The following is a 23,593-nucleotide window of genomic DNA, read 5'->3' on the forward strand; positions in this document are numbered from 1 at the left end:
AAAGCACCACACAAGTGCAAAACAGTAATAGCAGCAGTGTTGTAGTTAGGACCACTATAATAATTTCGGTCTAAACGCCATCTTAAGGGACATCAAGCAGATTCCTCCCAGACTAGAATTACCCTTCATTATCATCCCAGGGATGACCAGCTAACTTCGGTATGAGATATGCTCAAATCCAGCTGTACCTGTCCCCTGTTCAGGAGTTGAAGAAAATTCAGTGAAAGCAGTGAAGTTTAACACATAAGTTGAGAAATATAAGCTACCTCAACACAGAAATCATGAATTTACATTTTCTGATCATAGTGGTCACATCTTCAAATTCTCTACTGCGGGAATTTTTTATTTGCATTACGTATCAATCATTTTAATGAAGATCACTAATTTCACCAGTAGAAACCTTCCTCACATGGAAATTAAATTAAAAGGCTGTGTGTGTTTGCTTTTAAAATACATTTAATAATTACTTTTGCTCCTCCTCCACAGATTATAACATAAGCAGAGTACATAGCACAGCAGTGGGTGAAGAGAATAAACCATCCCCAAGTCACTCTCCTGGAGGGCCACTGCGCCTACTTCGTGAAATAAATATTTGACTCAATCTCAATCCATATCTGGAGTAACTGCTTCTGACATCTTCCAAAATTTAAAATCAAGCATCCAAAATACTGCAAAAGTGACTAGTAAAAAATAATTTTACCTGTAAATTGTTTTCTGTGACTCTGTTCCACCAAACCATATTGATGGGTACTCCTGTTTTACACCTGTCAGCCAGACAGCCGATAGGGTTCTTTGATTTTCTTGCTTTTGATCCCACCGGAACTATCCTCTCATCCAGCATCCCCAGTCGATACTTCCTGGGCTATGAAAAAGAAGGAGAGAAACCAGGCCACTCCTAACAACCCTCATCTAAAGCTACACTAAAATAGGTATTACACAGTGATATGATTTCTGGATTGGTGGAATAGGAAACAATTTGCAAGTAAAATTTATCTGAGACTGTTTCCTTTCAATCCTGACTATTTGGTTATAATAAATAATACTTTAAAAATTTAAAATAAACTTCAGGTACTACTAACTATTTGTAAGCAAAACTTTCCATCACAAGTCAGCCACTGAAACACATGTATAAATTGGGGAATTCTGCACAAAATTTTTTTTTAAAATCCGTATTTCTCAAATAGATACCTTCAATCACATCATAATACTGAACTCTAACACTTCCCTTGAGATTTCCCTTGAGACAAGAATTACCATGATAAATGCACTGGAAACTAACTTAACCTTGAGAAAATAAAACATGCTTGAAGTGAACATGCAGGAGGTACTTGTGCCTTGATAGGAGTGACATTTCTATTACATCTGTAATGATCTCTACAAATGAAACTATTTATAAAGCACAGTATTAACATTTAAAAAAAAAAACCCAACACTGCGGGGGAAAAAATTCATTACAGACTTTCAAACAGGTGAAGTACAGAAGTTCTCCAAATTTCTCTGGGCTTTCAAACCAACATGTACCCATGTAGATGGTAAATAGCACCAAAAGAAATATTTCAGCATGCATGTACATATTTAAGACCTTTTAGATCAATTACACCAATAAGTGGACCAAATTGCAGAGGCTGGTCTGTTTTTCTTTTGCTGTGTTTTTTTGACATGAAAATGCAACTATCATTATCTGGGCATAGAGCACTTTTAATTAATCAAAACTTAACTTACCGTTATTCAGATATTTACTTCATCTGGTACCTTAGAAGTCTTATGCATTTTTAAAATCGTTCCTCAGGAAAATTTGAGAAGATCACACACACACAAACAATTTGTAGAACACAGGACATAACGACCATAAATTGGCTGCAAAAACCCAAACCTAAATAGATTACCTCATCTACTTCCCTGAAAACTTTTAGGCTGAAAGTTTTGGAAAGAATTAAAACTGAGAACAGGTCACCAGTAGCTCCTTTGCCTAAAACAAAAAAAACCACAACCAAAAAACCACAGCACAATAAAAAAACCCCCAAGGATACCAACATTGACTATGAACTACAAAGGCAATGAACTCCATGAAGATCAAGTAAGCCAACTTTAACAATTAACAAGACTGAATTCTGCTGTACCAATTTGAAATTTGGTAACCTGTGCGATAGGTAGGCACAAAGTCCTCCTACAGTTCAAATGCAAGCTTGATCACAGTAAATCTAAATATTGGTTATTTATTGGGAGAATCACTCAATTATTGGGCAACCTATGATCTCAGTCATTCAGAAGGACTACTAAGATCATCAACTGCAAAGCTGTAAGGTCTGAGAAGCCAGACATACAAATAATGTTGGACTTTAGGGCAGGGTTTGAATGCAGTATGTATTTTTTATAGCCTGGCTATTGGAAATAATAGCATAACGAAGAGTAACAGTTTCCTTGGCTGCTTCTCCATCTCCCTCCGTGTTCTACCAAGCGCAGGCGCAGAATCTGCCTAAGACTAATGGACTACAACCCTGTATCCAAACACGTTCCTATTCATAAAGGGTTCTTTTAATCCTCCATAATAAAAGGTGATCTATAAATATTTTGAAAAGGAGAACCAAAACAAAAGAGGACCTGAGCCAATGTGGAGAGAGGCTATTTCAGTTACAATGGGATTCAGATTCCAGGCAGAGTTACTGCATTTTAAGCTTTATGATGACCATATGGGGGGAAAGGAGAGCAACAATGGTCAATTCTACCCCGTAAAGCAACACAGAGACAATATGAGTTCATATACCAGTAGTTCTTGGCCTACTGGTATGAAAAAATTAAACTAAAAAGTGGGCAAGACTACAATAAAACTTTACTTTCATTATCTACTATAAAACATCATCAGGAACTTACTAGGCCAGGATTTCATTGTTCTGACAGACATTAGAAGATGGACAATACAATATTAACATTTGGAAATAAATTTCAGTCTATTTGCATCAAAATAATTCTAAATTACACTTGTTTTCAATGAGCAAAATGGCATCTGATTCAGAAATCTGAGTTTACAGGAGACCAGAAAACAGAAAAAAGTGTCTGCTAAGAGGAGACATTCAATAGTAAGGCAAGTTCAAATAGACCGAGCAGTTTGAATAAGCGTATCAACTTTGCTACATGCCTGCCCTCCACACAGAGCAGCAAATAAAGTAACCCAGACAGAGCACTGTATCTTGAAACAAGCAAGAACTCAGCATCCACTGATCATTTCTGATCTGATTAGATCTACCTAAAACAGTGGCATGACAATCCGGACAAACCAACTTCTTGGCATGGGGACAACTTCTCTTGGATGATTACAAGAGGAATTGCATTTTTGCCTTCCCTAAAATCTTTCTATGAGCTAAAAAACCTGAAGGGATAGTTCAACATACTGAACTTTTCTTTAGGGGGGGAGGAGAAGGTGGCTAAAGCATTTAAATACTTAATAATCCTTTAGCAAGTATTTCTTAAACTAGGTTGCAACTCCCAACATGGTTACAAGTTCCAAATGAGTTGTGAAAGGTCAAAAACATCACAATTATTTTTAAGTGGAAAAATAAGGTTAAACTACAATAATTAAAATGATATCTAAGAGAAAGACAAAAAACAACAAAACTAAATTATTACAAAGCATTACTGGAAGAGTTCAGTTCCTTCAGGGCAAAGAAGTGAGAAGCAGCAGTAATTACTGGCTGCAAATGTTTACATGAGGCAGGGAACAGCTAACTACCTTTAATTGCTAGCAACAGCTTGGCTCCCCAGGGTGAGAAGGGTAAGCATTTTCAACTGTAGCTAATAATTATAACCCTTGCCCTGTAGAACCAAGCTGCTGCCAGCGATTAATGATAGGAAGCTATCAGTTGGCATGATTAGAGGAAAGGTGTTATATTAGGATAGATAAACCCCTAAAGTCTGAGCAACATCACACTTCAACAGAAATCCACACAAAAAGGTCCCTCCCAAGTAGCATCTTCACATCAGAACACTACTACAGATGAGTAACTTAATTAGCCACACTAGAAAATATTCCTCAAGTCAGCTTAATTACTTGTTTCTCTTTCATTCAACAAGAAGTTTGGGAACATGCTTAGCAAGTCTATTTTCTTCCTACTATTTGTTCTAACAGTGTTTTCACCCCTAGTTCCTCCTGTTTCATGGACAGTGGGCAACGCCACACTTCCTCTTTCCAGTTCAGGGTTGGACATGCCACTGGTGTAAGATGTTATGAGACTGCCCTAGAGGAATAAATTTAAACAAGAAAAGATTTATGAAGATTCAAACTGTTAGGATTCTTTCTGTCTAAGAGCTTCTATATAATATTTAAGTCTGGGTAATCTGGCAAATCAAACTACACAATTTCAAAGTTTTCCAGCACTGAAGATCTGTAACTGGATTTTTGTCAGGATCACTCATGCCTCATATTATATTTCTGTTCCTTAAAGTGCACTTACCTCTCGTGGGCTTTGAATTTTACATTTACAAGACAGTTGCTGTACCAAAAAATGCACAGCTAAGTTTGGCAAAGACACATGAGCAGGTTATTGTATTTTAAAGTATTGTGGATAATCTGAGCTATGGTAAAGCTGTCTTTGTGCATATACTACTGAAGCAAATGCAAGTGATTTTAAGCCTTCTCCATCACAGGCTAAACTATGCAGCATTACCTTAAATTACCATAGCTTTAGCTAGGGCTTATCTGTTGTACAGTGAGTTGATTACATCTGCATGTACAAGCAGATAAAAATAAATATTACATTGTCAGACAAGACAGATTGGGTATACAATATCATATTTTTCTTCTACTAATAAAAAAATAAGTTATATACGTGATTTTAGTTTCAATGTTGATTTGTTTTGTAAGACCTCATTTCTTTAACTTAAGTTAGTGGCAAACAGACCATTAGAAAAAGTTAAACACTCAGCTAGGGTGCAGTCTACTGAGACAGAACCAACTTTTGTTGTATTACGTCTCGAAAACTAAAAGCTAACTACAAGCTAACTCCCCTGGTACAGTTTGCAAATGGCTTCTAAACAGGTAGCTGCTCTGCTAAACCAGAATGCTGCTGCCTCCTTCCTTCGAGCTGCTAGCATTGGTATTTTCACTTAAGGGCCATAACAGTTTAGCTGGAATAAGACAGTACTTGAAACACCCAGCTATGGATATGAACTTCACCTCGTTTACAGAGGAAAAAGCATAATAGTCAGGGCATAATCCCTGCACAGGCACAATCAGCTAAGAGGCATCTTAATTGTGATTACAACCATGTAATTGGATTTAGTCATAAGTTCTACAATGTGTTACACCTGAACATTAGGTATAGTCACCAGGAGTATCCTAAGAGATTTGCAAGCTGGTATGAAAGACAGAAGTTGTCTTCTTGTTACTTTTCAAGTTTTGTGGCCAATAGAGCTACAAACCCCTTAACATGTTTTGGTTTGCTGCTAACCAAGATATTCTCTCCTCTTCCTCTTTCATTACAACCACCTCTCACTGGCAGAGAGGCAGTCAATACCCATTTTCTTTATCTCAAATTCTGAAGGTTGGAACCAATTTTTTTTACTTTGATATCTACAAAAAAAAAAAAATGGAATAGGAACCTAGTCAACATGTTAAAAAAATTGGGTGTGTTTGGTTCATTGGTGTTTGTTGTTTTTTCCTTTTTTTAAGAAAAAAAGGAAAAGGATGATAACATTTATAATTTTTATATAACTTTAAAGTTTATAATATTATACATTGAAATTACATGTACTTACAGACCAGCCACCTTTCCATCTGGAGCCCTTTTTTAAAAATTGTTCATAAAACCCTGGGTTTTGGTGGCGATAAAACTTTCACTAGTTGAAAAGTATCATACAAAGACAGACAAAAAATCCAACACGTTCTTCTACCTAAACAAAACTAAAATGTGCAGTTTGGCATGGAAATATCTCTTATTCCAAAGCAACATATTTGATCATTGCAAAAAAAAAAAAATTCTTGGTTCAATCAAATTTTGGAGTGAAAGCTGCAACAGATCAGCCATTGCATCATGCAGTTTAAACCACAGCTAAGGAAAACTTTTCAGGTGTACATACTAAAAAAGCGTATTTCATGAATATATATGCTGAAAATCTTGAATATATATGAAAAGCCTGAAGAGTTCAGAAGGAGCTAAGGAAAATGAACATATCCAAGCCAAATCTTCACACACCAATTTTGCAGCCTAGCTAAGTTGGATGAGGTATGAATTACCACAACAGCTAAAACCTAGCACAGATGCAGTTATACTGACAAAGTTCTTTACTAAGAAACTAATAGCACCTGCTGAATTGAAATAAGCTGGTGGAAAAGCAGATTTTTCCACCATCACTAAAGCAGATAGTTCTGTGTAGTGAAGACTCGCCAGAGTACCACTCCCCCAAGATATACTTTCAAAACTTCCATTGCTAAAGGAGCATGCAGTGAACAAACTACAGTTTTATTAACGTTTAAAGGTCTCTTTTCTAATAGGCCACAATATTTTATATTGCTTATAGTGGAAAAGTGATGCACAGTTAAGAACCAAAAATATAGGTAAAAGACTTTTACTCTAGTCTTAACTAAGCATATGATTTCTCAAAAATGGTATATTTTCTAGCTGCTTTAAATATTTGTAGAGTGTCTTCAACAAATGTGTGCACAAGTTTAAAAAATGTTTCAATTATTTTACTGCAAATCACTCTTAAAGACTACACACACCTTGGCATAGAAAGAATTAAAGCAAAAACATCTTCCACGTTTAAGTTACTTTTGTAGTTAACTGCTTCAAGCTTGTAAGCTGCACCTGACAAAGTCTAGGTGGCTAACTGAAAAGTTATGCTTTAAAAATGGGGAGTGAGGGTAGCATTTAAAGTTTCAGATGCCTGTAAGTCATAACATATATTTGACCTGCTTAAATACAAAGCCAAAACAAGCAAAGGCCTTTTTAATACAATTCTAAGGCAAGTGCTGCGCTATGCACTCATTCCTTCAAATACACAACAGAATGAGACAACAAAAATATGATAACTCCTCAAGGTAAAAATATTACATATTTCTAAAAAGAAGTGCTTTAATAATTCGATTTCTTACATACCACAATGTTCACTAATGCATACAAAAAAAAGAATGTGAATAACATTCTCTCACGTCACACTCAAAAATGAAAAAACATCATACTGTGTAGTAATTACTAAGACAGCAAGAGCACACAGCCAAGGAACAATTCCGATAACTAACTATTCCAATGAAAAACATAAAACAGGTTAGATGACTTCATACCCTTAAAACACATTTTAGACCAAGATAAACATCATACTATCTGCAAACTTCTATTAGTTTTCTCTAGAAGCACAGTCTATCTTTCTATATTCCCGCAACAACTTTTTTTGCATCTCTTATAAACTGTAGTGTTTTATTATTGCAGTAGGGATTTACAATGCCAGAAGGAAAACTTCAGGATTGAAATATAAATGTAGCCCAGGTCTGTGCAGCCATAATCATAATTCTGCAGTTTACAACACAGTGACATGACGTGGTGTTTGGTAATGACCCCTGAACTTCTCAGAACATGATTCATGCTTTTGAGGTGGTATTCAGGATGCTATAAAACACGAAACAACTGCTTCGGCGCATTTTCATTAAAGGTAAATACAGCAAGACCAAACATGACATGTGTGGCTTTTCAGTGACCACTGAACTATATCAAGATCAGGTATCAGAGGTGTCAAGATAGAGCTGGAGACAGGAAGCTGGAGAAAAGTATAGCTTCCTAACAGGGAACAAAACTGGATGGAAGACAGGACACTCAAACATAAACTAGCAATAGTTTAGGTCTTAAGAATTTGGCTTCCACAGGACCTGAAGTTAGCTTTACTGTTTTCTTTTAATATAAGAGGGGAAACTCTCCTTGCACTCATTAAAAAGCTTGCACTTATGCAGACTAGGTTCACAGGCAAGTCTTTTGTTTCAAAATCATTTCCTCTTCATGTTTATTACTGCTGATCCAAGTATATGATTTAAAGAAATATGCGGTCCAGTCTCACTTGCTGTAGATCTCCATAGAGAGCACTAAACAGCAGCACCCTGTTCCAGGTGAACTTCAGTCCAAATAATCTCTTCTATACTTTCCATTCTAATCTAGAGTCTTTTGGTCTTGGTTTTTACTAACCTAAAACCAATGGAAGGAGTTCTAAAAAAAAAAAAAAATCTACAAAATACATACGAAATAGCATTAAAATTGTATTGAAAGTTGTTCACTACAGCAGTTGGTTCAGTCCTTGCAGCCTGAGGACTAACAGCAGTTCTCACCCTAATGGCCCTCCTCTAGGTGCGACTGAGCAATTAAAATATGAAATGGAAATAAACCAATGTTAGGAGTTCAGTTTTCATGAGGATTGAAGGTCTGAAAAAAAACAAAGTAAAATGTAAGAGCAATGCTTTTTACTATCCTGTAAGGCTGACCAGTGACAAGTAGTGGAACCCTTTAGCCTGGATTGGTGGTAACAGTCTCAGAACAAATTTTAAAAGTTTCATCATGTATTTTCTTTTTAGTGCATTAAACTGTCATTCCCTTGGCAACAGATTCTGATCAGTTATGTTGCACCTGTTTTTATGAACTGTTTACCAGAACTACCAAAATTAATGCAAGGAGTTTTCCAGCCAGATCATTTCAGGGTTTAGAGAGGAACATTTTTCTAGATAATGGCTACAGCAAATTTAGGAAAAACACCCAAGAAGTTCAAGTTCAGAATGTCACCCTATTTTTAACAAGCATAACATGTATTTGAAGAAAAAAAAATGAAATAAAAGTGTAACATCATTATTCTCAGGGAAGAGGTTAGTCTATTACTAACTGTATCTTTTGTTCCATGCTTCACAAATCCTATTTGTGCATTGTAGATTAATACTTACCTGAAAATCTCTTATAGGAAATTCACTTTAAGGTTGCTTGTCTTACTGCATGTGGAGTTACAACAACCGGACAGTAAATCCAGAAGGTTTTACAGTTGACAGAACCTCCACCAAGGCTCCATCTACAGAAATACTTAGCTCCTTTGATTTCATTTTAAGTATCCTACAAAAATGTCTTTAAATAGTAATCTTAGCTTTCCTGAAATCTAAAATTGAAATGCAGTTTAATAATTTCTAAACAGAGAAAATAACCTCGAGAATGTTCATAAAAATTCAAGGACTATGTTTACTTTTTAAACAAAAGAGTACAATGTCTTTAAACATCAAAATAATCATAAACAACTTAAATACCCCAGTCACACTAACTAGTTTCAAAAGAGCTGTCTAATTAAAAAGCAAGGATATTCAGAATTACGATCATCAAGTCCTATCTTTAATATTTTATTGATATCAAGCATTTACATCCATATGGCTTGCCCATAGTTAAAAGGCTGCCAGGATAACACAATAAGCCATACCCAGAGACAACAAAGATTATTAAACTTAGCATCCTTGCTTAACACAGCTACATATTACATGCTTTTACAGACACTATTCATGATTTTACACAACACAAACATGCAGTTTTTACATAGTTGCAAATAACTGAATAGTTCTAAATATTAAATATCACAATTCTAATTTGTAAAGGAAAGCAATTGGTCTTTATTCACTTACCAAGACTGTATTATATCTGTCCTCCAAGTCAGTGATAAACGAAGGAAATGCTGGTTTTGCCAGCTAGTTCAGAACAAACAAAACCTTAGCCCTGGGCTCTTAGCAAGAAAAGTCAAGTTTGTTGTTTGTTTGTTTTTGGTTTTTTTTCAAATAGTAGATGTTGTAAACACCTACATTTGAGCTAGTCACCAAGGCTCCCTACAGAGTCAATGAACAGAAACACACAATTCCAGAAGGCTATCTATCTTGTGTTACAGCAGCAGGCAACAAGCACAGTCCAGATAAATCACGTTGCTCAAGCTTGAAATAAACCCCAGTTACTGGGCTGGGAGGAAATCACACAAGTTTTTAAATACCTGGCACTTAAGCGTTTAGTGCTTTTGAGGAAATCACTCAATGCAATTTGAATATTGTACTCAAAAAATGCTAAAGCTATTAAGAAATTACATCCATGACTATTTGCAGTGTATTGTCTGGTAGTAAAAGTTGGTCATAAAAGTGTGATTAATTTCTCATACCTTTAGCTATCGATTTTTATCCACTTAAGGCAATCACTGACATCTAGTCTTTTCCAAAGTACTTTTCACAATGTGAACTGAATGTTCCTTTAAACTGCTCATCTCTCTCTACTGACTATAGAGGGAGCCTGGATGCCTGGATTTTAGACAACTCAAGTAATTAGATGAAAACTTCCCCATTACTATTATTATTTAACAACCTTTTATACAAATATACATGACAAAATACAGCCATCATAATAAAAAATAATATGCATAGCAAAACACAAACCTCTTTCAATTAATGCCAGTTATGTCTGAAATATTAATTGGAAAAAATCCAAGTCAACCAGTTTCACAGACAAATCTTTCTCTTCATACTATTTTAGCAGCAAGCGTCTTAATTTGCTGATTTTTTTCCTTGGGTGAAAAAAGGGATCAAGTCAGAAAAGACTCTACATCAGTATTTGAGCTTTGAGTTATTTAAGCTTTACACTCAAACATTAATCTGTTTGTTTCGTACTGTTTTAATTAACTTTGATGTAATTTTTAATATTAGAGACAGTGCTCCATCTGGTAATACTTCTTTTGTCTATGTAGTTTATACACATAAGCACACACTCACACTTGCGCACATATATATATAGTGCTTGCAGACTGAGATAAAAAGGAATGTATGCTTATTTTCATTCTTACTGTCCTCAGTAAGTGGATAAACACCACATTTATAGATGTTTACACCCAACTTCTGGTGCACTATACTGGCATTAAGGAAAAGGGCAATTCAGAGATTCCATGTACATCATAATACATCATAATAATACAAAGTTAACATTCTACAACAGCATTTCATTTCAAGGAACATTAGTCTGATGGGCCAACTACGGTAATTATCTTTAAGCCCAATTTTCACCTGCAGGAATGATACAGAGCTCCTAATTGTCAACACTCAAATAAAGCTCTATCAAAAGTCACAAGCATGCTGATGTCGATTGCTTTTAAGACAATGTATTATCGACTACAGGAAAGTTCAGGATCACGTGGCTAATAAAAAGAATAGTAAAACATGAAAGTCATCACTGAAAGTAAATATCTGATGACTCACTGGGACAAGACAATGTCTTCTCTGATAAGCCACAGTTCACAAAAATGAGAAGGAACTCTGGTGTAACCAGACTTTTGTCTCTTATTCCAGCCACTGCATTTGTGTTTAATCCAAAAACACCATGACCTGTGTTTGAGCAGGCCAAAGTTGTTTGAAGAGGCTGTCTAGCTCTTGGCAAAAGAGAGATTTCTCAATACAGATTAGAGGGAAAAAAATCCCAAACCCTAGCTTCCCAGTAAATTATAGAATGTCTTTCAAACTAAATGCATTTCAAACTGTAAGAATTACTTTCACATCACCTACAAATAAATGGGGGAATGATTCTTACTGTATTCAGAACTTGTTGCCATGAAGGCTAGCAGGTGGCTTGACTTGTGCTTCAAGCACAATAAAAATAATTTGGTTTCAAATTCAATGGGCTAGGCCCTAATTTTCATATTCAAAGCATTCTCACAGGCTTCAGTTTACAGTTGGTTGGAATATTTCTTAATAGCAGCAGCAGTCTGATCTGGTGTGCCAACTACGAAGTAGAAAGATCTTATTTATATCAGCAGCAACATACTAAAATAAATCTAGTAACATTAGAAGAATCATCATTATTTCACCTAGCATTTCAAGTTATTCCAGATCTTCTCCCCTGTCAACTCATATACGAATATGCTACTTAAGATTTAGTTGTTGCCTACCTTCCTCCTTTGAGACACACTGAGGGCAGCAAAGTCATTAAACAAGGATGAATTTGGTGAAGTTAGTGGATCTGTAAAAAGAATGTAAACCAACATGTTATATCTCTAATATTAAAAAGAAATTTTACATTTTTTAACTTATTTCTGTATAGAAAAAAATCTTTTCAGCAAAACTAGGTTTAGCAACCACACTGCTAAAGAAATACAGCTTTTCTTAGGATTCTGTGCAACTGCTCAATTGAAATGGTGCTCATTAGCAGAATTGAACAAGTTTAATTGCTGTTGACACCAATGTCCATCTAACATTTCAAAGCCTGCATCTCCAGTTACCTGAAATTAGTGATCTTCTGTGTAACACAGCCTTACAAATAATGATGTGGATCTTATTTGTCCTGTCACTGTTGTGAACTAACAGGAGTAAAAGTCTACATTCTATTAGTAGCTTTTTATTGCTTTTTCTTCATCCCTATACATCCCTTCCAGAGCTGAAGCACCAAAAACTGAATAACAATCGCAGATGCAACTTACAATTCCAAACTGAATGGTTATAGCTGCCAAATTAGCAGATGAATGCCAGCTGTAAACATTAATGTTTTGATGAAATGCTTTCTTTGACATTTATCAATACTCCTGAAAAGGGTGATTCTACAAATGAAGCACAGCTTATGGGAGAAAAGGGAAAAGGACCTGAGAAAACAGAATTTAAACTGGTTTCCAAAAGTCAGTCTGGTTTCTCTCCTTCACATGCATCACCATCACTCTTTGGCCTGTCACAGTCAAACTCTGACTGCATTTAAAACTGGAGACCTCCACTGCCTTGAATAGCTAATTGTTCAATGGGACAAAAGAAGTAGAATTAAATCGCAAAACCTACTGGAAATGAACCAGAAGAAAGAAAAAGAAACCAAACACACACACCCCATCAAATTTTGACTTTCAAGCAAGTTAATTTTATAGTAGTCACTAGGATTATACTTTTTTTAAGTGTGCTCATAAGTAGAGTAGCCGCAGGGTCAGACATGCAAACAGAGTTCTAGAACATCATTTACAGAGCAATTTTGAGAGCAGAAATATTTTTTAAGTGTATGTCCTTGCCATAAGGGAGTAGTACCCTCTTCTTTAAAGAGCTTAGTTTGATAGCTACAGCTGAAATAATCTGCAGTGATTCTGAAAAGTGCATTACAGCAGTTCAATATACCCTCCACAATAATTTAGTGAGTATGTAGGCCTGCACTACAGAGACATTTTGTTCAGTTGAAAACCATGCTCCCTATAGCAGGGAAAAATTTACAAGATGTAAAGTACTGCTTACAGGACAAAACTTAATAGCTGTTAAAAATCATCAGTAATGTGGTACATTTCACAAAACCCATACACTCCAAATTTAAGAATTAAAACCTGTACATTCATTCCACACAATAACTTACTTGAAAAGCACAATAAAAAGGGATACTATTGCGGAGCAACATAAATGCTTAAGCTATTAAGTGCTTTGCAGTGGATAACCAATCTAGTATTTCACTTCAAGTGACAAGACTGATAATGACTTTTTTTTTTTTTTTTAGTTTTTTCCCCACTGGAGCAGAGAAGCTGAAAATTTATGAGTTCAGTAGCACTTCAGCTTTGTATTACAAGTATCACACAATACACTACTGTTAAAAAAATAAAGTTCTACCGCATCTCAAATGAGAAGAGAAAAAAAAAAGCTCCCTTAAGCCTCAGTTTTGCAAAAGGGAATCTCTTAGATTTCCAAACATACTTTTCTATGTAATACTTTAAAAGCACTTACCATGGCCTGCATACTGCTTGGCACTGTCATTGAGAAGGCTAGGGGAGCTGCTGCTATTTGTCATCCTCTGCAAAAATAAAAGACAAAAGTGTACATGTAAAATAAAGCTATAAAAGACTAAGTGAGGACATTGGGGGTGACATTTAGAAAATTTTAAGAACAGACTATGAAACCTGTGCTCATTCCCCATTTAGTAAATACTCTAAGCAGACGGTGGTTTGTAGTTGACAAAAACATTTAGTAAAATAAAGCATTTTGCAGGAGAGTAATGCAAACCAACAATGACTGTATACTGAAACAAAACATTATCTTCATTAATTTCTTCTAACTTGAAAGGGTCTACAAAACCTATGGTTCTCTTCCGGTACATTGTCAACATGTTAGGTAAGCCAATTACTTATCTCCTTTAAACATTCTTTCACACTGTACTCCTGAAACAACTCCTCCCTTTATTACACACTATCATCACAACGTGAAACTTTTCCAACAAAAAATACTCAAATTAGTATACCATTTGATAGATTCTTTTTAAAAACAAAAGAACTTTTTAAGATCTTTCAGCAAAATCATACTACCCTTGTAAGCCAGCAAGACATCTGAAACCCTCTCAACATTCCTCCTAGGCTCCACCCGCTTCTCCTACATTCCTCTGGAGATATGGGCTAGCAATACACTGGACTAAGTGAGGCAGTGCTGCTCTAAGAGCTACCACTGCTTTGACAGAGAAGTTTAAGCGTCTCTTCTTACTCCTGCTTATTAATTTCTTTGACCAGTCTCCCAACAGGAAGAAAAAGTATGAGAAGAAAAACAAGGCAAGGTCAGGAAGTATTCTCCATCACAGAGAGACGACCAGTAATTTGTTAAAATATTCCCTGGCATGCTTTTGGCCCACATCAACCAGGAGTCTCCCGGCCAATTTCCAGGCACTATTCAGCAGTGAAAAGGTTTGAGATCCCTTCAAATAGACAGTTTGCATGCAGCCTCTGCTTTACCGGGTAAGTGTACACCAGCACAAACAGGCCATTTTGTGCCAGCTGGCCCTAAGCATCAAGGAAAGTTTCCAGGCATGTTTAATTTAGTAGTCTAGACACAGACTAAGACTCAAAACTGGTCACTGGAGTTGCTCTTTATGCTTACATTTTTCCACAGCCAATCTCAATGTTGGTGGCAGAGGGCAAGAAGCTTACCGCATTATACTTCAATACCATTTCATCTAATTCTTGACCAGAAAGATCAATATTCTGGAGTAAATTTGGTAAGAACAGAGGTGAACCAACAGAAGCTGGAGTGTTACCCAACACGGCAGCACTGTAAACCTACTGCAATTCACATTTCTCAACATTTGCAGCTTTTGTACTACCACTGACTTCACCAGAAGTTGCAGCTTTTAGTACCTGTATCTAAAAGAACAAATGCATTGTGTAAAGTAGTTTTTATGTGGAAAGTAAGTTGTAAAAAAATAGGCTGCACTATTAGAAAAGTATCTTGAAGAAAGTTTTGGTAAAATTTAGGTATTCAGCAGGTATCTTCAAACCTTACCCCTCAACAACATGCTTAATCCCTCAATGCTTTATTCCCTCATGTATTATTTCCACTATCTGCTCTCCACTGCTACAGCAGGCTTTCTACAATCATTCAGGCTTCTCTGATGCAACTCTTCACTCAGCAAAAGTACATACTACTCTATGAAGCAGAATTATAGCCCATGCAGATGTTCTAGGACAATATGTGTAATATATGTACACATGTAAATATTATACAAACCTTCAGCTTTTTCACGACTTAAATGAAGAAAGCTGTTTCCTATGGGCTCTTTACTTATTTTGATGCCACGTGTCTCATGTTCCCAAATATACTGAACTGACACAATGTAACTCTCACTAAAAGGTTAGTGATCAACAATTAATGCTTCACACAAAAGAGATGCCTCTAGTGAAACAAAGTGTACTTATTCCTACAAAACAAAGTAACACTTAGAGAGACCCACACTAAGTTAACAACCTTGCCCGAGTTCAGGGATGCTCATCCAACTGTCCACCGCCATCAAAATAAGAATACACAAAAGTAAATAATTTCTGGATTATAGTAGCTCCTATTGATACGTCATACTCCCTTCCTGACTAAGCAATGGAAAGAAGTCAATAGTTTTTCACAAATATTTGAAAAGCATCCCTATCATGCATCTTTTCTTGGCACTTGATACACTGATCCTTACAAAAGGAAGTAGTTTAGGAAGAAATTTGCTACAGGGAATCTTTCAGATTTGCACAAAATTTGTCCAGGTGTAGATAAAAATAGTATTAATGTCTATTTATAACACTCAGGTTTTCATAATAATTTTAATGCAAAAGGTCGTGGTCTGTCGGAACAGGGATAAACACAATATTGAAATCTAGGTTGGTATCAAAGGTGGTTAAGCATATGGCTTAAACTTGGAACCAAGCAATTCTATGCCATCCATATTCTACCTCTTCAAGTACAGGAGTTAAACAATCAACAGACTTGCAATGTGAATAGGTGACTGCGATGATGAAAATCGGCGCTGGTGCGATCACTAAAAACACAGTGTGCACAAGGCAGATTGCAACAGAACACATTGTTCAGGACTCTGAAAGCACAGTGCAAACAAAGCCTAGGAACATCAACTGTGCTTTTGCAAAGTCAAGTCTTGTTCAATGTATTTTACATGAACCAGGATTCTGAAAAACCAAAGCTTCTCTCACTGATCTTGGGCAGCTCTTAACAACTGCTTATAAGCTATACCTTGAATGAGGTTAAAAATCTCCACTTCACCACTCTTTCATGAATTTTTCATTTTGCTCGCTTTTATTACACATGCACAAGCTTCTTATCTTAACATTATTCATAGAAGACCTGCATGTAATCAGTAAAAGATTTTTAAACTATTTTAATATTAAAATTTCTACCACACCCAAAAGCATTTAGTCTTAAAGAGGGTTATTCCTGTATCTGATTTTTACCAAGTCAGGCTGAAAGTATCTTGAAAGAAAAAGAAAAAAAAAGAAAAAAAAGAAGAAAAGAAAAAAGAAAACCCGAGTACTCCATTATTTGTGCTTTCTGGAAAGCAGTTTTGATTTGAAATAACACTTCTCAATCTCTTCTAATGGTATTGAACTATTTTTCATACAAATTCAATTTCAATAAGAATGCTATCTCAAGAACCTCAAGTCCAAAGGATGAAAGCTCTAGAAAGGTAAGAGCAACCATTAACAGTAGAAGAAAAGGAACTCTTCATTCCTGTTAAGCCTGCCAAGCAAGGCAAGCACACACATATGAGAACTTCAGACTTTTTTAGTACATCATGACTTCCACTATATGGAAGTTAATATAGAAAGACAAATTTGTCATAACCAAGTGCCACACCAATGTCACTCAGTTCCATATAAACTCCTTTTCTTTGCCTGCCTATTGCTATGATTTATTGAGGTCTTTAAGCACTAGTTAAAATTCAACTAGGCTGACTGGCATACATCCTGCCCCTCTCCCTTTAAAGGAATTAAAAAGTTGTTTCTGTTCACAACTCAAAAGAAAGCTCCTGCAGAACAAAACCGTCACATTCATCCCTGTCCAAGGATTTAACCTGAGACTTCAGCTTAAAGTTCTTCTGCTGTTGAGCCTTCCGTCAGTAACAAAACACAGGCTCTCTAATTTCCTGGAAAAATTGAGAAATATTTTTTCAGAATACTGTGTTAATTCCTGAATATTCAAGCAATTAAGTTACAAGATAGGAATATTCTTGTTCAGAAGTTTACTCTTTCTTCAAGCACCAGGATAAATCAAACTCATCTCCTCTTAGGAAAAGACTGTGTGAAAAGGTACTGTGTCAAAAATGAAACTTTGACAAAGTGAATCATTGTCTTACCTAGACATAAGATAGCCTATTGTGTACTAATATTTCCTATTCAGAACCGCTGCAATTTAAGGTCTTTCTAAAAAATAATTATTTTCACACAGACTTTAAGACAACACTGACAGCACATCAACATCACCACTGTAAAAATAAATTCCATATTAGGTAGCTATTTTATTAATAGTTTTGAGAATTCAATACTTCTCACAGAGGGGCTGAGGTGGGAAGAGACCTCTGGAGGCCAACTGGTCCAACCCCAATGCTCACACAGACGTACCTAGAGCTGGTTGCCCAGGACCATGTCCAGATGGCTGTTTAATATCTCCAAGGATGGAGACTCCATCACTTCCCTGGGTAACCTGTGCCAGTGCTCAGTCACCCTCACAGTGAAAGAGTGTTTCCTGACATTCAGAGGGAACCTCCTGTGTTTCATTTTGTGCCCATTGCCTCTGGTCCTGTCAGTGGGCACCACTGAAGACAGCCTGACTCCATCCTCTTTGCACCCTCCCTTCAGGTATTTACATACATAGATGAGATTCCCCTGAGCCTTCTCTTCTCCCGGCTCTCTCAGTCTTTCCTCACAGAAGAGATGCTCCGATCCTCTCATCATCTCCATGGACCTTTGCTGGGCTCTCTCCAGCATGTCCATGTTCCTCATGTACTGAGAAGCCCAGCAATCCAGGTATGACCTCACCAGTGCTGAGCAGAAGGGAAAGATCATCTCCCTTGACCTGTTAGCAGCACTTTACCTAATGCAGCCCAGGACACCATTCACCTTCTTTTCAATACTTCCTTGACATAGCATGCCAGGAAGAGAAGCGTTACAGAAATATTCCCACCTTCTAAAGGCACACACCACCTTGCCTCCACCCTTTAATGTTCAGTAGTGAAACCCAAAATTATAGCTGCACTGAGGACATGTGCTTTGCTTTCATCTCCCTCCACTAAAGTACACAGATACAAAATTCTCATCAAGATAGAGGATGAATAAAGCTTTGCTGCACACAATTAGATCTAATTTTACATAGCTTATGTTATAAGACTGAAGTGAGGGTTTTTGCTTTCTTCTCCATCATTTCTTTTTCCCAAAATGCATAAGCGATGGCATTTGTTCACTCTGTCTCCATATTCCCCACCCTACATCTGAGAAAATAAACACTGTCCTCAGAGTCATTCCTGTGCTATATTTTGTAGTATGTCACAAGCTACGCTCTTCATCTTAATACTCTTCTACTGGAACTATATTTCAGAATCTTTGTAATTTTAAGAATAACGTTAATTGGACTATAAAAGAAGTTATCCTGCAAAAGAATGGGATTGTCACAACCAAACAATTGTTTAATTGTCAGGTTCTGTGACCTACAAAGGATGATATGTTTTGCTTTCCTTACTAAACAATCCAAAATTTGTCTTCAAAAGTTAGCATATTTGGCACCATCTACAGCATGTCCCACACACAACTGTTTGAACTAAAGCAACTGGATTTCTTCAGAAAGCATTATGTAAACAACTGCATAATTTTATATTTAAAACAGCACGTCTGTAGTTCCACTCAGTTCTCAACAGTTAAAAACTGAAGACATTTACAAGCTTCTGTACTATAAGGAGAGTTTTATTACTCGACTCTCAGCAGATGCAGCAACGGGAACAAAGGTCTTTGTGTTTATTCAGCTGCAAGGCTTTGAAGTGAGCATGGTCTCTACTTCTCAGGCTTTTCAAGAATGCTTAGTATACCAACACTGGCATGGCAAAAACAGGCAAGACCAATTCTTCTCCATTGCTTGGCCTTGCCAACTTTAACACTGAAAACTGCTACCCCCTTTTTTATTTTGATTAGGGCAATTCATTGAAAAGTTGTGATTCTTACTTTCTACATAACCTGCAGTCCAATGGAAGCCATGCAGTTATAAATCTCATCCCATCACTTTAAGAAAAACTGGATTTCTGTGAAGCAACATGCATGAAGACACCTTCTACTGTTTTATGCCCTTACAACCCAATTGCTCAATTCTAATAAGACATTAAAAGTTTTAACACGGAGATACTCCTCTGCCTCATCCTGCTATAATATCCTTATAACATCCCAACATATTACTACTAAAGCTCCTTCCCACACCACCTGTGTCTTTGATCAACCCACGAGTTAGTCAAGGGGCAGCACTAATGCCAGAGGAACACAGACACCAGCCAGCAAAGTGGCACACACAGAGCGACGGAGCAAACCACCAAGCATCAGAGGCATCCTGGCCAGCTAGCTCCTGCCTCCTCACTGCTGGGAAAGCCAAAAGCTATGAGTTGCTTCTTGAACCACACCTCTGACTGCCTCTTGGCAGCTGCTGCTATGCCAAAAAGAAGGAACAGCTTCGAGGACAGCATGCAGCCTGTGGGTCATGTGTCATGCAGGCCTGCTCTGTTATTAGTTAGAGAAGGGGGAAACAGAAAATACACGCTTTGATAAGCTGGAAGCCAATATTGCTAATGTAGTATATGAAAGCACATGCAGATTCAGGGAAGAAAAGACACATGAAACAAAATGGTATTACAGGAAAATGCAAACCAATGAGGACAAAAGACTATTAATCAATAGGAAAGTAGTAAAAACAGAAGAGGCCAATGTGGGGCAATGAAAGGTTGTTTAACAGCAAAGACCTTTGAGGTAGGAGGAGTGGAAGGATGAGGCAAAGAGACACTTTTCATAAAGGAAGAAAAAAGAAGAATTAGAGCCATGGCCACTTCAAAAACCCTGCCTCTTCTCAACTGCACCAAGGATTTTTAGTTTTTTCTCCACTGCAAACTGAGCATTGCCATTAATTGCACCTTCATCATTAATCTAACCCCAATGAGATGTTCTAGATCTTGTAAAATATTCTTCAACACATACAAATAAAACCTCAAATCAGAAATATCCATTCTGCAGAAATGTTGACCACCAGTCACCTACATTATTTATGATCAAAGCAGCACATCCCCTCCCCAATTCATCATGATACAATCCACTTTTACTTTCCCTCCTTTTGTTGCTTACTTAACACCGTAACACAGATTATGCACCACACACAAAAACATGATGATTGCAAAATCTGGATATAGCTTCGCTTGAGGCAATTTGGCTCCATTACATATGCGTTATGATAACCCCAACATATACAATCACATACTCTTTACAACAAACCTCAGTTTTATTTGCTGCACATGACAAATACATTCTGGAGATTAATTAGAAATAGTCAAGAAGACTCATCTATTGAATCCCTGATGACTATGTTGGAAGGTATCTAATGAATAAAGCATGGACTGCAGAAAGATTATCTCATGGTAAAAGAAAATGAGCATTACCCAGAAGAGACTGACTATATTACTATCACTGCTAGATTAAGGCCAGTTAAGCAACTTGAACTGAGCTTTCTACAAGGGGTCATTAACTCCATTCCTCACTTTCTAGCTGTACAGGTTAGTTTCAAAAACTCTGGTTGTGGGGGTTGTTTGTTTAATTGCCATCCTTTTTCTTCCCATGCCTCTATAAAATGCAGACTACTTTCTTCTTTCATAAGGAAAGCGTTCCTCAAAGTTGGATGGAATTATGGTAACCCGCACAGAAAAGCACACTGCCAACTAATAGTCTTCACGAGAAGAATGTGAACAGCATGTAGGAGTAAGGCATGGGGCCATAAGATGAACACTTAATTGACTATCAAATGGATGCTCATTATGCATGCACCACGCATCCTGTGTCCTGAATAAGTCCCACTTATAATTTTCCCACTGAAAAAATTATACAATGTTATGAGGAATACATCTCAATATATAACCTCAAGGCTCACTGGCAACCTAAACTCAACATTTCTTAACATCTAACTGTACCTTAGTGGTGTTTTTCTAGCAGTGTGTTTATTTGCATGTTTGTGCAATTTCCCAGTTTTAAAAAACAAGATGAAAAAACGTCCTCATATTGCATCACTAATGCGTCTATCTGTGAACTGCACAGATCCATCAGAGATGACTAACTTTCTCATAGATGGATCTGATGTTTTCATCTGCAAAAGCAAAACTGAGAGGCTAATGAGATGTTTTACAGAAGACTTCTGATGTTTCACCAGTGGCAGAACACTAACTCTTCGGTATCTTTAGTTTGATTCAAGGACCTGGAAAGCAATAGGCATGTGGAGTTGTTCTCTCCACCCTGCTTTGCCCCAACTTTGCATTATGCCAACTTGTTTATTTGTCCCAATTTCTGCATTTTTCACTTGCGCAATTCCAGTCCCCATTCTGTGAGCATCCCATCAACATCTCCTGAGCAAAGGGACTGAAGCCAAGAGTCTTTCCTAGTTCCTTATTCGCTTATCTTCAGCTCAGTTTCTCTAAGCCCACAGCATAAGTCTCTTCTCCCTTACACACCCCTCTGCTCCAATTAACACAGATGCAGCTCTCTTTTTCATTAAATACAGCTCCACTTCCATACTGCTTCAGTCTGAAGTGGAAGAGAAGGAAAGAGGGAAACAAAGCAGATCAGCATTCCTGCTCGGAGTTCAGGCAAGGCCTAGATTAGGTCAGAGCTGTAACTGCAAGAATGTACTCAAGCTAGAACATGCCAATGCAGACTACATCTTTGGGAAACTATCTAACATCTAGGAAGTCTCCAGTGGGTCTATATAAACCAGTTTTGCAAAGGTTTAATCAAGTCTCATGTTTTAACCCAGCCAGCAGCTAAAACATCCACAGCTGTTCACTCACGCCTCCCCCCCAGTGGGATGCGGGAGAGAATCAAAAAGAAAAAAAAAGTAAAACTTGCAGGTTAAGATAAAGACAGTTTTATGGGACAGAAAAGGAAGACAATGATGATGATAATAATAGAATATACAAAACAAGTCATGCATAGCACAATTTTTCACCACCCAAAGCCGATGCTCAGCTACCTCCTGAGCCGCAATCCCGCCTCCTGGCCAACCCCAGTTATATACAGACCATGACCTCATACGGTATGTAATATCCCTTTGGTCAGTTGGGGTCAGCTGCCCTGGCCGTGTCCCCTCCCAGCTTCTTCTTCCCCACTGGTGGGGTGGTGTTAGAAGCAGAAAGGGCCTTGGCTCTGCTCAGCAATAATGAAAACATCCCTGTGTTATCAGCACTGTTTTCAGTACAAATCCAAAATACAGCCCCATCCCAGCTGCTATGAAGAAAACTAATTCTATCCCAGCCAAAACCAGCATATTAAGTGACAAAATTTGGGCAAATTTTCAGAGAGAGAGCGCAAAAGATATATCCTTGACACAACCACCTATTAGATTTAAAGTCTCTATTACAAACCATAAAGCACTCTTATTACTTAAAGTTACTAAGACTTTTCCCTCATCTTGCTCTCCAAAGGGCTGAATGACACGGAAAACCACATTCCAAGTGGCTAAACTTTGTCACTATGGACTTAATTTAGAAGCTGACACAATCAAAACCAACAGTGTTACCTGCTTTACCTATGCAAACAAGAACTTAAATTACATGATTCAAGGAAAGAAAACAACATAAAAATGCTTTTTAAACTGTAGCTTAATGCCTGTAAGCACTTTCTCAACACTAATGAAATCCTTCTTCAGAAGTAATTTTCCTTAGCCTCCAATGGGTAAGAGGCACATCGATTTCTTCTCTTTTCTCAAAGAGAAACACAATGCCTTGATTCTAATCTCACAGGCATTAATATTTAAAAATCCTATGAGCATCCCATGTTAGATGCATGCCCTATTGTCTTTCTAGAAAAAACAGTTATAATTAAAAAACTGTGTTTAGAAAGGCACTAGTGTTGCCATAGAATACAGTTTAAGGATACATAACATCATGACTTTGTACTGAAAGGATAAAATGATACCAAAATTTGTAACTTCCAGTTTCAATAGTACAGTTTGGGATCAGAGGTTAAAATTTTTCTTTTTAAATCACGCATCACTGTCAGGAAGAAACATTTCCACAGTTTTGCAATTCTGTTGAATGAGACAATCCAGCCTTCTTGAAAACATGCAGAAAAAAAAGAA

General features: G+C 37.0%; 1 protein-coding gene across 6 annotated transcripts in view; it reads right to left on the reverse strand.

Moving 5' to 3' along the window:
• Positions 1–23,593, reverse strand: part of PAN3 (poly(A) specific ribonuclease subunit PAN3) — an 81,974-nt gene that overhangs the window by 43,943 nt on the left and 14,438 nt on the right. For 3 of the 6 annotated variants that reach the window (XM_054816873.1, XM_054816018.1, XM_054818584.1), the window contains 4 exons: positions 13,703–13,769; positions 11,914–11,984; positions 9,626–9,688; positions 701–862 (listed from right to left, as the gene is read on the reverse strand). In XM_054816873.1, coding sequence (XP_054672848.1) covers positions 701–862; positions 9,626–9,688; positions 11,914–11,984; positions 13,703–13,769 — 363 coding nt within the window. The remainder of the gene's footprint in view (positions 1–700; positions 863–9,625; positions 9,689–11,913; positions 11,985–13,702; positions 13,770–23,593) is intronic. The other 3 variants (XM_054817746.1, XM_054820269.1, XM_054819369.1) reach the window with 2 other exon arrangements.

This window comes from Grus americana, chromosome 1 (assembly GCF_028858705.1).
Source record: "Grus americana isolate bGruAme1 chromosome 1, bGruAme1.mat, whole genome shotgun sequence".
NCBI classification, from domain to species: domain Eukaryota; kingdom Metazoa; phylum Chordata; class Aves; order Gruiformes; family Gruidae; genus Grus; species Grus americana.